The 15,270-nt window shown below is 35.7% G+C and overlaps 2 protein-coding genes across 3 annotated transcripts; one reads left to right on the top strand and one right to left on the bottom strand.

Moving 5' to 3' along the window:
- The first annotated feature begins 364 nt into the window (after nucleotides 1-364).
- On the top strand, nucleotides 365-4,791 carry LOC120265749 (protein NCA1). The gene is made up of 8 exons (XM_039273712.1): nucleotides 365-503; nucleotides 1,452-1,728; nucleotides 1,825-2,053; nucleotides 2,186-2,331; nucleotides 2,890-2,977; nucleotides 3,093-3,239; nucleotides 4,224-4,379; nucleotides 4,467-4,791. The coding sequence occupies exons 2-8, from the start codon at nucleotides 1,466-1,468 to the stop codon at nucleotides 4,518-4,520; spliced, it is 1,083 nt and encodes a 360-aa protein (XP_039129646.1). The 5' UTR covers nucleotides 365-503; nucleotides 1,452-1,465; the 3' UTR covers nucleotides 4,521-4,791.
- Nucleotides 4,792-4,932: 141 nt separating this feature from the next.
- On the bottom strand, nucleotides 4,933-10,175 carry LOC120264969 (pentatricopeptide repeat-containing protein At5g57250, mitochondrial). Of its 2 annotated transcripts, none has more exons than XM_039272899.1 (5): nucleotides 7,000-10,175; nucleotides 6,782-6,868; nucleotides 5,748-5,862; nucleotides 5,331-5,640; nucleotides 4,933-5,232 (listed from the first exon to the last, which is right to left on the bottom strand). In XM_039272899.1, exon 1 carries the CDS (start codon nucleotides 10,142-10,144, stop codon nucleotides 7,076-7,078), a length of 3,069 nt encoding a protein of 1,022 aa, XP_039128833.1. In that variant the 5' UTR covers nucleotides 10,145-10,175; the 3' UTR covers nucleotides 4,933-5,232; nucleotides 5,331-5,640; nucleotides 5,748-5,862; nucleotides 6,782-6,868; nucleotides 7,000-7,075. The 2 variants fall into 2 exon arrangements, with proteins under 2 accessions (XP_039128833.1, XP_039128832.1); XM_039272898.1 differs by having other exon boundaries at nucleotides 5,748-5,841.
- Nucleotides 10,176-15,270: the final 5,095 nt, after the last annotated feature.

The raw sequence follows: 15,270 nt of genomic DNA, 5'->3' as shown, positions 1-15,270 counted from the left end.
CCACGCGCAAAACACGTGCACCATTGAATAGAAGAAAATGTTCATCAAAAAAATTATTACATTTGTGGATATCCTAAACATGATTTATCTATATTTTATTAAAAATAATCAAATCGGAGATATTGGAAGGGTTTGAGGATTATCCCACGCTTTTATTTTCTATGAAAATTAATTAATTATATAATATTAACAAACCATTTTTATTAATTAAATACATTTATCCATAAATCCTCAAACAAATTAATTTTTTTTTTAAAATATATATATATATACATGCATACGAAAACACGCGCAAAACACGTGATCGCACGCGCAAAACACGTGCCCCAGAGAAGAGAGAGAAAGCGATCACCCCGAAATTTATCACCAATTTGTGGCGAATAGCGATAAGAGAACCACTCTTCTCCTTCCCTCCATCGTCTTGCTCCCCTTCGAGCTCCACTAATCTCCCCCAATTCCCTCCTAAATCCATCACTAGATCGTTCTCCATCGTTGTCGATTGGGTATGATCGTTGTTTTTTCACTTTTATCATCTGTTTTTTTGCCTGATTTGATGAATTGCATGAGTATTTTGGAGTTTAATTTGGTTGGAATTAGGGTTTAGATCTTGCTAGGTTTTTGTGTATTAAGGACAGTGTTTTAGGGAAGAAATCGTGGTTTTTTTGTATTAGTTGTTGTGTGGATTTGTGCTTTCGAGCTTCGTAGGTGGTTCTTTGTTGTTGAATTTCTATATGGTCGTCATGGTTGTTGATTCGCGAGTCATGTAGAACATGGTAATGGCACTCATTGACAGTGGTTTGATTTGATTTTTACCAATTTTTTTTTTTTTTTGGGAGAATTTGGTTTAGATTGGCTGTAATGGAAACATGAAGCTTTGATGAATGAATTCCAGCTTGATTGAATCCTATTTCATTCTTGATTGTGTTTTCATTAGCTATTGCTGCCTAATCTACTCTCAGAGTTTTGTTTTGTTTTTTTTCCGTGCCTTGCCTGTGCAATCTGGAGTTCTGGTTCTGAAATAGGTTTGGTTTGATTGGTACCAAATATCTTCGGGGGAGCATTTTGTTTAATAATCTATTATGGAAATATTGAGGTTAAATGGCAACATGAAGTACAAATTTATGAATGCGAGTTTGCTTGGCTCTTAATTTGTACTTATAATGTTTTCATTCATTAATGAGGCTTAGTATAAGAGTTGATGAGCAATCTAGAACAAAGTTTCGGTAGTTTTCACCATGCTTGTGCAATCTGGAGTTTTGGTATGGGTACGTGGTACTCTTAATTAACCAACACATAGCTGAATTATTTTGTCTATTTGCATACTGCAGGGATGGAGTTTTTATTATTCTTTTGTGTTGCAGTATCATGCTTTTCAAAAAACCATTTTTTTTGCTACATTATGATTTTGATTGAGAGAACAACTAAAGCTTTACTGTCCTTATCTATTTCAGTGAATACTTAAGCAATGAGTTCTGGTTGTCCATTTGCTAAAACTGCTCCAGTTGGAGCTGTCTGTCCAATGAGGTCTGGCGGAGATGTTGACAAACATGAAGCAAGAGGTGAGGATGGAGATCGCAGCCAGAACAATGGCTCTGAAACAGTACCTGCTAAATGCCCCTTTGGATATGATTCTCATACTTTCAAACTAGGTCCTCTGAGCTGTATGATTTGCAAGGCCCTGCTTTTTGAAAGTAGTAAATGTGTACCCTGTGCACATAAGTTTTGCAAGTGAGTAAAGCTGAAAGTAATTTCTCCATCTCATCCTTTACATAATATTTGGGCCTAATGAAAATTTTACCATCTATGTGTCACTTCTCATAACAGAGCATGTATATCACGCTTCAAGGACTGCCCACTATGTGGTGCTGATATAGACAAGATTGAGCCTGATTCAGATCTACAGAATACTGTTGAACGCTTTATTAATGGCCATGCAAGAATCAAGAGAGCTCAAGTGAATGCAGATGGTAGTGAAATTCAAGAACAGAAAAATGTTATATATGCGGATGTTTCCATGGAGAGGGGTGCATTTTTAGTACAGCAAGCAATGAGGGTATGATTTTAAAGGCTCTTGTTTAACCTGTTCACTTTATTGCTGTTTCTGGATGATAGAAGGATTTTTACTCAAGGTTTGTGGTAATGTCCCTCTGTGTGAAGGTTGTAAGATTTACTGTTTCATCTTCAGGCTTTCCAGGCAAAGAACATTGAAAGCGCACGTTCAAGGCTTTCTCTCTGTGCAGAGGATATACGTGAGCAATTGCAATCATTGGGTAATACTGCAGAATTATGCTCACAACTTGGAGCTATTCTTGGGATGCTAGGGGATTGCTGGTTCGTATTCCTACCTTGTATTCACTTTTTTTTCCTCATTTACTTGTGGAATGTGGCATTCGGTTTATGGCTTGTTGGATCTATAAACAAATTGCACATCTATCATCTATTAGGAATATTAGTATTGGCTTTAACTTCAAGGTGTTTTTCTTCAAGGATTGTGTAAGCTGATAATCTTTATTGTCTTATGAGAAACCAAGCCATAAGTTACTTTCTATTTTCATGCAAGTTGAATCAGTTTCCTGTTCTTTGTGTAATTTAATGTTCAAATACAGAAGTGCCCATGATTAATTTTTTCCATAGAAATATTTCAGTATGTATTATTTAATACTAGAGATACAGATGGACTCTGTGACCCAGAGATTGATCTAATAATCTGAATCATCATACTGAAACATCCTAAATAAAATTTCAAATTCATTTGAAAGGGAGCGTTAAGTGAAGTTGCATGTTGATGTATATTATGAAATCCTCTTTTTTTTAATGCAAAGTATGTTAACTACCAGATGTGCACATGGTTATGTAACAATATTTTGTACATTTGTACTGGTATACCAGTCGAGCAATGGGAGATGCTGGACAAGCAGTTGACTACTATGAAGAGAGTGTTGAATTCCTTTCTAAAGTTCCTGCAAAAGATCTTGAGGTAATACATTGGATCCCAGCCTATCCCTTATAATTTTTTTGTGTTTAAATTCTTCATTTGGAGAAACAGTTTCATAGTTCTGCAGAATTTTGACATTGCTTGTACTATTTCACAGCTAGTGCACACACTGTCTGTTTCTCTAAATAAAATTGGAGATCTCAAGTACTATGATGGTGACCTGCAATCTGCTAGATCTTATTATATGCGATCTTTGGATGTTCGTCGTGAGGCAGCCAAAGAGAACTCAAATGTCTCATCACAGGTGAAATATAATATTTACCTTCAACATTCATGTCACTTGATTTTATCTTGTCATTTTGCTGTTAGTTAATGATGAACATAAGATGATTGGTAGTAGACCTTAAAGAATATTTGAAAAGAATGTCTTTAACTGCAAATTTTCTAGTTGGTAGTTGACCCAAATTTTCTCTTGCAATTGTAGCAGGTATTACTGTAGAAAGGGCAGTTCTTTTGGCCCTTGTTTTGCGTTATTTTATTTGCACCTGAGCATGAAGGGTTGCTATTTTATTTTAGGACTAGGAGTAATAGGGAGTAAACAAAACCAAGTGTGGTAGATCTAGTGATGACCAATTGAAAGCTTACAGTTGTATAAGTCACTAACTTCTTTTTGTGTGGGAAGTCAATTATCATATGCGACTTAGAACTGAAACATGGCTTTGAAGGCAAACTAGGAATTCGGTTGATCTAGATTGGGGTCTTTGGCTTGTATGAATTTTGGTAGGAGTTACCATTAGATGTTGCAACTTCAAATGCCCTGTTACGTACTAAAGACATTGATTTGATTAATTTGTTAAACTAGGCAAATAGACAATTGAAGTCCAGTTCTGCAAGCAGGCATTCTGAACATCAATCTCTATTTTGAATTGTTTGAATATATTTCCTTACTTGCGGATAAGAAGAAGAGGAAATACATTTGAAGAACTGCTCTGATAATGAATATATTTTCTAATACCTTCCATACATCGAGTGATCAAAATTTTATGGAAGGATGTTGCACAGAAACAATCTTTCCCGCCATGTTTAGCAAATGTCTCCTTTATTTCAATGAGTAGAAAGTTGCCAGATCAATTGTTTCACTTGTGACAGGCAAATGTCATGTTGATCCATTTTAATGCTAGTGTATGAGATGGCAACTAGTTCTTCTGCCAGATGCTTATCTTTGGGTTTTATTTCCAAGAAACTTTTTCTGGTTTCGTTTTGATCTTGGTCATGCTTTGGAGTGCAGATTATAGATGTTGCCGTCTCTCTTGCAAAAGTAGCAGATGTGGATAGAACTCTCAAGAATGAAGCTGGGGCAATAACCGGATTTCAAGAAGCTGTGGAACTCTTAGAATCATTAAAATTAAATTCCGATGCCGATGAAAGCAATCTAGAACAACGGGTATGTAGTGCACAAGCATTTTTAAGTTGGCACACGCATGACATTTTTTTTACTTCTTATACTTTCTATACTGGTTTAAATCTACAGCGAGTTTCGGTCCTGGACTTCGTTCGTGGCCAAATCGAAGAAAAAGCAGTATGATATTCCAGTTTCTACCTAACGAAAATGATTATGTGATACTACGATGCTACATTATCAGAACTTTGTTGGTCGTACATAATGAGTGTGTCGTTGTTTTTGGTTCCATCTACTATGTGGCTTTAGAGTTCTACACCAAGGCTCAATAACAATTAGATTACCTAAAGCTATCTAGAAGAAGTCGTTTATGTTTCATACATGGTTTGGATGTTAAAGTTCTTATGATGTGTATGCTGAATGCTTATTACTGTAAATATATGCTTCTGTTGAATAATCTTGTTTTTGGAAATTTATGATCCCCTGTTTGATAAAACACCAGTTGGGACTCAGAAATTTGGTAAAAGAAAACATAAAGTGATGCGCAGACAATGGTGCATCCTTCACGAGCGGGTAAAAAAAGGAAACCTTCCAAAAGTTATCATAAAATTCAAAGGCAAATATTTCTTATAAATGAGGAAACATGCGGCTTTTGTTACATGGTTTACAGGCACAAGGCAGCCTTAGAATGCTCATTATTAGGTGATGAATGGTCAATTAGACACAGAATGATCAGGTATTTGACATGAATATTTCACATCCTCATTAGCCAAAACAACAATTAATGAGGGCTTATACACCAAAATAGTTAGTTAGGACCCGCTTTCGGAAGACTGGAAATTCTCATGTTGCTGACCGGAGCCTGGCGGTGGGGTTGTGTACGATTCCGATTTTCTATCTGCAGATGTCCCAAATTCAAATCAAATTACAACGAGAAATCAAAGTTTATGACGATAAAAATAAATACACTGTCATTGCAAGATTAGCATGTCTAACCTCAACCACAGATTAAAATATTCTCTGCTGAATCTGAATAATAGGAGTTGAAACCTTCTGAACTCCAGATCATTCTGCAATGCATCTATCCATCGGGAGGGGATCCCCGCGGGGATGGGGATGGGGAAGCAAATTCCCCTGTCGGGGAAACAGGGATGGGGAATCCCCGTCCCCGCCCCGCCCCGTTACCACCCCTAGATAAAAGGAATGAACTCTTACCTTCGTTGCCACCCCTAGATAAGAGGAATGAACTCTTGACTTCTGAATAACTGCAAGTAATTTCCACTGATTTGCCAACCATTCATTTCCACTATTTAACAAAAAAAACAAAACAAAACAAAAACAAAAAGGAAGTGTCAAAAAGAGAAATCAACTGACAACAGACAACATAAGACTACCAGTGGAGAGTGGAATAACCTTCTGCAGCTACCAAAGTTCTCACTTTCCAAATCCATGGCCAGCATCAGTAGTAGCACGTGCTAAGTAAGGCTTGAGATAAGCTGCTACAAGCCTATGGCGAAAAGTGACAACACTGTTGTAAGTGAGACAGTAAGACTGGGGACTCTTGCAAATTTGATGGTAAAACCACCATTTTTTGCTTGAAATTTAGTTTGAAAAATGATAACAACCAAGAATATCAATAGAAAAAAGCCTTCCAGTGATATAGGCCATGGATATGGGTGTTAATTATCCCCACTTTAATTTAATGACAATTAGATATATGATCACGGTCTTAAATAAATAAATAAACAAATAAATACACATACGTGTGTGTATGTATAGAAATGTGAATCACATTGTTTTGAGAATGGTCGATAACATTCTAGTAAAAACAAATTGTTTCTAGAGAAATAGAGTATAGAACAATAGATCTAAACCATATTAAATTTAAATAAAGTAAAATGAAATTCTTAAAATCATAAAATCACCATTAAGATTTGAAAAAATTAGAATCAATTTATAAAAGATAAAAAAAAGAAAATTATGGAGTTAAAAAGACAAATAATTAAAATAAAGATTAAGATTGAAACCAAAAAGGAAAAAAAATAAAAATAGAATGGAAAGGACATAATTGAAACCAAAAATTTTTTGTTTTAATAAACCAAAGTTAAGTAGGATCACATAGCAATAAAGTATAAACTGATCTAAACATGTCCCTAGTATATCATACCATATCTAGAACAGGTACATACACTCCTATGGATACATGACCGGGTAACACTCACTGAGAGCCATTATTAATAGACATCATCTTCTAATTCTGAATCGGAGATATCCATCTAATCAACTCAACATCTATGGAACCCTGCTATGTTTATAATTGATGAAATTTGCATAAATTCCAATTTGACACAGACATTATTCAGGAAGAAGTGATTTACAAAATTTAAAATACAGTTTAAATTGGAATTTTTAGCATGCATGAACTTTTGTAATTACTACAGACTCACCAAAATAATTGATGCTGTTGAAAAGCACTCTGTTAAAATTTCAGCAGTCAGAACAACTTGCGCACAGATGATCCAAAGCATGTGAAGCTGATGATGAAAGATAAAGATACGAACAATATGCAGAAAAAATAAATGAGAGATGAGTAAACAAAAAACAAAGAAAGGAATTCCACACAATTAATATGTAGCAGGAAAAGTAATGCAAAACGTTTGCATACCTCAGGCTGGTTGGAAACTGCAGCATATAGTAGACCAAGTGCTATCCTTGCAACAAATTCAAATGGAGTTAAACAGCTAGCAATTTTCTGAAAGAAGCATTGCTCTCACAACACTATTAGCTTTTTGCAGCTCGCCTTTAGAACAAAGTGAGGCTATGATGCAATAGTATGAGTCGAAATCATGTGACAGAGATTTTCCAATCAGATGATCATGATCATTGTTCCTGCCATTTTCTTCACCCAACTTGCAGAATTTGTTGCTCATATCAACCATGTCTGCAGTAATATTTTTTGATTTTGAAATGTTATACAGGTGTCTAGGAACTTCTGCCTCCATAAGGGGAATGTCTCCTTCTCCAGACCCTGTCATTTTAACATCAGTAGTAAAATCCCCTCCATCCTGCAACCTCTTCATGTGTTTGATTCTATAGTCACTTTCAGACCTCCACGTAGGAAAAGCGGTCAATCTCACTTCATTAAGGACATCAATGACTTCTTTGATTCTTCCCTGATCACATGCAAGACCAAGAAGACTAACTAATGACTCATCAATGTTCAGCTCATCCCCAGCATGATTTATCAGATTGACGACTTCTGCACACTGCAGCATATCTCTCAAAATGCTCCTTGCTTCCTCCACTCTACCGTTATAAAAGAGACCTTTTATTAAATTCATGAAGCCAAGAAAATCTGGAAATTTCTCTCTTCTTTTTTGGAGAGTGAATAAATCTAATGCGCCCTGTATGTCACCTTCCAGACAAAAGCCACTGATCACTGCACTAACTGTAAAAGCATCTAGCTGTAAGCAATTGTCATCCATATCCATTATAAGTTTCTGTGCCTCTTCTATTAAGCCAAAGTTGCAATATCCATTAATCAATATATTATATATGCGTGTGTTTGGGGTTATGCCCTTACCAACCATCTTTCCAAACAAATCTTTTGCATCTCGCATGAATCCTTCCCTAGCTAACGCACTAATAAGAATTGCATAGGTGACAGCAGTAGGATACACATTATTGTGCTCCAAAGAATCGAATAACCTAAAAGCCACAACAAGAGATCCTTGGCGACATAAAACATTGATCACTGAGTTATATATAACAATGTTGGGAGACATTCCCTTCATTTTCATACTTTCACAGAGATCTAATGCAGTGCCAAGATGACCTTCCTTGCAAAGACGATCCACAACTGATGAATAAACAACTACATCTAAAGATAAACCATTTTTTTCAGCTGCCATGAGAACCTCATAAGCATCATTAGCTCTGTTTTCATTCTTTAGTGCACAAACAATAGCAGTCAAAACCCTGACAGACACGCTTTGCTTCCCCATAATACCCAGAAATTGAATGGCCACATCAACATTCCTTTTGCATAGGTAAAATAACAGTATGTTAATCACCCTAGACTCAAACATGCCACATGCTTTAACAAAGTCATTCATGATCATCTGACTGACATGTTTCATTTGCCCTTGAACAAGTTTTTTAAGAAGTAGATAATATGACTTGCTTGTAATCACAATGCCGCTTCCTCTCATCAGAAAATAGATTTCTAGTGCCCCTTCGAAACAATTGTTTCTGCATAAGAAAGCAACAGCATCGTTCGATAGGAATGAGAGTAATTTAGGGTCTAATTTTTGCATCTTTTGAATAAACTTTATGACCTTCTCTTCACCGCCATCTACAAACTGGGCTCTGGTCAATGTCCTGCAAATAGAAGTATCAAGAACTAGATTTTTCTCAATAAGGTCCTCAAACACTTCAACAGCAATTTCGACCAATTGTTCATTACATAGTCCTCTAATGAGACAGTTATGACAAGCAGCATTTCTGGCTACTGATTTTTGCCTATACTGATCAAATATCTGCAGCGCCTCATCAATCTTACCTGATTTACAACAACCATCAACCATTGTACAATAAGTAACACAATTTGCAGCCAGACCCATTTGTGGCATTTCATTGAACAGCTTCACGGTATCTTCAACCATGCGCACCATGAACAAAGCCTTGATAAGCACATTACATGTAACAACATCAAAACAGATACCAGCTTCCTCCAACCTCCTCCTTGTCTCCATTACTCCTGCCACATCCATATCCTTCATGTACCCATGCAACAATGTGCTGTATGTGAAATTATTACCACTAAAGCTCTTTGACATTTCATCAGCCTTAGTCATCCTCCCTGCTTTACACAAACCATTAATCACAGTATTGTATGTCACATCCCCAGCAACAATCCTTTTCTCCTCCATTTCCTCAAGCACACCAAAAACTCTATCAAAATCCCCGACTTTACACAGACCATGAATCAAAATGGCATAAACAAACTCATGCAGAACAATACCTGATTCCTCTACTTTCTTCAATACACTGAATGCCTCTTCTACTCTGCCTCTCACACAGAACCCCTGAATTATCGATGTATAAGTAACCAAATTAGGCTCAATTCCCTTTCTTTTCATCTCATCCAAGAATCCAACCACCTTCTCCACACTCCCTTCCTTGCAGAGCCCATCAATGACAACACTATAGCTAATCACATCCGGCATTATCCCATTCTCCACCATCAAACAATGCTTCCTCAGCCCCTCCATCAAATCCCCATTCCTAAGCAATCCAGATATCCAACAGCTATACAGAACCTCATCCAAGACCAAACCACCCTTTTCCATCTCCCGCACCAATTCACAAGCTTCACCAACCCTACCAATGATACAAAGAGCATCCACCACAGCAGTAAGAGTCACCAAACCCGACCGAAACCCCTCCCTCTCTTCCACCTTCTCATAAAACCCTAACCCTAACTCCGGTTTCCCGATCTTCGTAAACCCAGAGACAATCGAGCTAGCAACAAAATCATCAACCTGAAGTCCAGCATTCGCATATTTCATCGTCTCCAGAACTTGAACAGCTCTCTCCGGCTCGCCACGAGCACTGAGGGTGAAAATCAAGCATCGGAGAGAGCTCCGAGGGATTGTGGAGGAGATGGAGGTGAATTGAGATACAAGTGAGGGGATGAGGGCGAGCTTGTTGGATTGGGCGATGGAGAAGAGGAGGAAATTTAGGGATTCGAGGGTTGGGGCGAGGCCGAGCTTGAGAAGAGACGATGGCGATGAGGGTTTCAAGATCATCGCAGTCGTGAAGAGGAGGACTGTGATTTTTTATCACGTTGGTTTTGATGGTGTTGCCTTTTGATCTTGGCCGTCCATCAAGTTATATATCATTTTTAATGGAAGATGGGAATAGCATTTTTTTTTTCTTTTTTAAATAATATCAATTACTGTGTCAAATAAATAAATAAATTACCAGATAAAATTTATTTCTACCAGGATTCTTTTGTTTGTTTATGCCATTCATCTCGGGGAAATAATCTCCGGAAAAGTGCCATTTCCTTGAAATGGGAGAAAATAATGTCACTACTGTGGGCACAAACCAATGGATCATAATCCATTAGCCCAAACCAATAGCCCAAAACTAACTCCTCTTAAACCATCAACCCAAAACCAATGGCACATCAAAAGAAACTAATAGCTTACTTAAACCATTAGCTACCTAAACCATGATCTTAACCTATGGATTAGTGCCCATATGTTAAAGGAAAATGGTGGTTTTAGTTGGCTTATGAATATGTGAAGCTTATTCTCATTCCGCACACAACTTGAGTAAAGAACCAAAGTGAGAGTGAGAGTAAGAAAAATAAGAGAGAAAGAGAAAGAAGAAGAGTGAGGAAGTATGGAAAATATATTTTGAGAGTTAGTTTATTCTTCTAATATAAGAGAGAGTACAGGTTTTCTCCTTGTTATTAGAGAGATTGTAACTCCTGAAATTTTCCCACTTAGTAAATTCTTCTATCTTTGCCCGTGGTTTTTACCCTAATTATTTAGGGGTTTTCCACGTAACATCTTTGTGTCCTTTATTTTTCAGCATTATTTTCATTTATTTTGCTGCAGTAATGCTATATTCGGTCCTATATTTTATAACAACTACTAGCATTTTTTATGTTTATTTGTTAGAAAGTGATAATAAATTCGAAAAATTTAGGTGTTAAATGAAATTCAATGAGTTTAAAAGAGACTTTGAAAGTAAAAATGAGTGAGTTTTTATAAATTAACTCACTTTTCTCAATTTTAATAATTTAAAAATGATTGAAATGGGGTTAGTTCAAAATCCAATTCCGTTGAAAGTGAGAGAAGTGATACTTCCCTTACTTCAGCATAAATAAATATCAGAAGTGAGGAAAGTCAGACCACTTCCCTTCACTTCTTTCAATTCTACCGAAATGAACACCCTATAGTTGAAGTTGCAGCATGCTAAAACCAGTTAATATTTTTAAAAATAAATAAATAAATAAATAAATAGAAATTTTCAACATTTAAACACTAAGTTTTGAAGTCTTGACTATGTATTTTTAAAAATTACAAATAGATTCTCTTTCTTGAGAGGGATGTAAAATGCACATGACTCTTTTTAACCAACTTCATTAGGCTAATTTTATTTTTATTTTTGTTTTTGTTTTTTTTAATTACTGTTATTCTAGGAATTACAGGCTCTAAACTAGTCCAAGAAAGATACTGAGAGCCTTATAAGAGGGCAGACTTTTTTTACCGGTGTTTTCTGCATATACAAAGATTCGAATTTGAAATCAATTACTCAAGTGACCCAAATCTCTACTATTTAGAAAAACCCTATTATGTGAAAAATATTTTATGAATATAAAGAGAATAATTAGAATAAAGAGCCAGAATATTTACCAAACACCTTGATAATTTACTTCTTTAATTTTCTTCCTCTTATTTCTTCTTTTCTTTTCTTTTCTATATCAAAATATACAAGTGAAAAGGGGGTATTTATAGGTTTACAAGAGTTGAATGAACGGTCAGGATCGATTTGATCGACGGTCCAAAATACCCTGGTAGGTGGAATAGTAACAGTACTAACGGCTGCTACAGTGATATAGCTACAGTAGGCATCCATTTGTAATATTCATAACACTCCCCCTCGGATGTCTACACCCAAAGGATATGCCTCATTAAAACCTTGCTAGGAAAAACCCAGTAGAATAAAAACCTGGCTAAGGAAAAAGAGTACACTATCCTTGGTATATTTGAGGATTACTGCCTTATTAAAAACCTTGCATTGGAAAAACCCATTCGGATAAAACCTTGGCGAAGGAAAAAAAAAATACAGTCTCCCCCTCAAATAAATAACTTTTAACTTATATCAGAAGTACTTACATCCTTAAGTCTTCTCATCCCGATTTTGTGTATAAGTCTTTGGTGAATGTACTTAGGAAGTGATTTTGTGAATAGATCAGCTTCATTCTCATTGGATTGAATCTTTTGAACTTCTATAACGCCTTCTTTCAGGAGATCATTAGTGTAGAAAAATTTTGGTAATATATGCTTTGTTCTGTCACCTTTAATATAACCTCCTTGTATTTGAGAAATACAAGCACTGTTGTTTTCATAAATTATTGTAGCATTTGTTGTAACAGTTGGTAATTTTGCATGATGTCTGTATATGACCAATCATAGATCGCAACCATTGGCATTCACGACTTGCTTCGTGAAGAGCTAGAATTTCAGCATGATTTGATGAAGTGACTATAAGAGTTTGTTTTGTGGAATGCCATGAGATAGCTGTACCATTACAAAAAATATATATATCTAGTTTGAGATCGCCCTTTGTGGGGATCAAATAGATACCCAGCATCAGCAAAGCCTGTAAGGTTGGATGAAGATTTTTGTGGATAAAATAAACCAAGATCTGTAGTTCCTTGTAAATAACGTAGTACATCTTTTACTCAATTCCAGTGTCTTAGTATCGGTGTAGAGTTGTATCTTGCAAGAAGATTTACTACAAAAGCTATATCTGGTCTTGTATTATTTGCAAGGTACATTAATGCACCGATTGCACTTAAATATGGAGTTTCTGGACCAAGAATGATCTTTCCTTCTTCAGGTGGGCGAAATGGATCTTTCTGAACATCAAGAATGCGGACGACCATTGGCATACTCAGTGGATAAGCCTTCTCCATATTGAATCTCTTCAGCACCTTTTCGATATAGTTTAATTGATGCACAAATATTCTTGAGGATAAGTGCTCGATTTGTATACCTAGACAGAATTTGGTATTTCCCAAATCTTTCATTTCAAATTCTTTCCTCAGATATGATGCTACATTTGCAATTTCAAAAGGAGTGCCTACAAGATTTAAATCATCCACATATACTGCTATCACAACAAAACCGTTAGTATAATTTTTAATAAACACACATGGGCATCTACTATTATTTTCATACCCTTCTTTTATAAGATATTCATTGAGACGGTTATATCACATTCGTTCAAATTGTTTTAATCCATAGAGAGATCTCTGCAATTTAATAGAGTATAAATGTTGTTGATTTGTAATGTATGTTATTTTATATCCTTCTGGGATTTTCATATATATGTCATTTCAAGTAATCCATATAGATATGCTTTGACAACATCCATCAATTGCATACCTAATTTATTACTTGCTGTCATGGCAATTAAAAATCGAAAAGTAATTCTATCAATTACAGGAGAATATGTTTCTTCATAATCAATACCAGGCATTTGAGAAAAACTTTGAGCAACCAGTCTTGCTTTGTACCTTACAATTTCATTATTTTCATTTCATTTTCTCACGAACACCCATTTATAAGCTATTGGTTGTATCCCTTCTGGTGTTGGTACTATCGACAAAAACACCTCACATTTTGATAGGGAATTTAGCTCAGCTTGGATAGCTTCTTTCCATTTTGGCTAATCATTTCTTTGTCGACATTCTTTAATAGATCGTGGCTCTGGATCATTATCAGTATTTATTTCTATATCTGTAGGCACATTATAGATGAATATATCATTTATTTCGGTCTCATGCTGATTCATTCTTTGACCATCATCTACATAGCAAATTGAATTTTCAATATTTTCAGAAATATCATTCATCATTGATTCTTCATTAATTTGTTCTGAGGGTTTTATAATTTCCTCTCTCTTTTTACATGGGAGATCCCTTTCTTTATTTTTCTGCTTCCTTTTTATAGGAGCTGAATTTTTGGCGCCAATTGGTCTTCCACGTTTTTGTCGTGATTTATTTTCTATTTTATTTCTTTCAACGGAGTTTTAGGAATCTCAATTCTTACAGGAGCATTGGCAGCTGGTATATATGGTTTGGTTACTATTTTAGTATCAGTAAATGCATCAGGTATTTCATTTGCAATATTTTGCAATTTAATGATCCTTTGAACTTCAAGTTCACATTCATTGGTACGATGATCATATGTATGTAATCGTGATGCATTCCAATTAATTTTTTTTTGTTTGTTTTGAGTAATCATTTCTCCCCCTAATGAAGGGAACACTGATTCATCAAAATAGCAATTTGCAAATCTTATAGTAAATACGTCTCCCGTTAATGGCTCTAAATATCGTATAATTGAAGGAGAATCGTATCAACATATATACCAAGTTTGCGTTGTGGACCCATTTTTGTACGATTTGTTGGTGTTATTAGCACATATACTACACAACCAAATATTCTCATATGTGAAATATCAGGTTTTTTTCCCATAACAAGTTGATGTGGTGAATATGAATTACATGCAGTGGGTCGATCCGTATTAAAGTTGCAGTATGCAAAATAGCATGACCCCACACACGTGTAGGCAGTTTCGTCCTTATTAACATTGGACGAGCAATAATCTGGAGTCTTTTAATTAATGACTCCGCCAACCCATTTTGGGTATGTACATGAGCTACTAGATGCTCAACATGTATTCCAACTGCCATACAATAATCATAAAATGATTTTGATGAAAATTCACCAGCATTATCAAGACGAATTGTCTTTATGGGATAATATGGAAATTGGGCTTTAAGCCTGATAATTTGTGCCAATAGCCTTACAAAAGCTACATTCCTTGTAGACAAAAGTGATACATGGGACCATCTAGTCGATGCATCGATTAAAACCATAAAATACCTAAATGGTCCACATGATGGATGTAGTGGTCCACATATGTTTCTTTGTATTCTTTTTAAAAATTTAGGAGATTCACTTATCACCTTAGTTGTCGAAGGTCTGGTTATTAGCTTTCTCATTGACCATGCTGAACATGCATATTCATTATTTGTTAAGATTTCATAATCCTTCAGTGGGTGTCCATGAGAACTAGTAACAATTCGGCGCAACATAATAGCACCTTGGTGTCCAAGTCTTTCATGC

Source organism: Dioscorea cayenensis, chromosome 7, assembly GCF_009730915.1.
Source record: "Dioscorea cayenensis subsp. rotundata cultivar TDr96_F1 chromosome 7, TDr96_F1_v2_PseudoChromosome.rev07_lg8_w22 25.fasta, whole genome shotgun sequence".
Taxonomy (NCBI): domain Eukaryota; kingdom Viridiplantae; phylum Streptophyta; class Magnoliopsida; order Dioscoreales; family Dioscoreaceae; genus Dioscorea; species Dioscorea cayenensis.
This window is presented reverse-complemented; position numbering and strand designations above follow the sequence as displayed.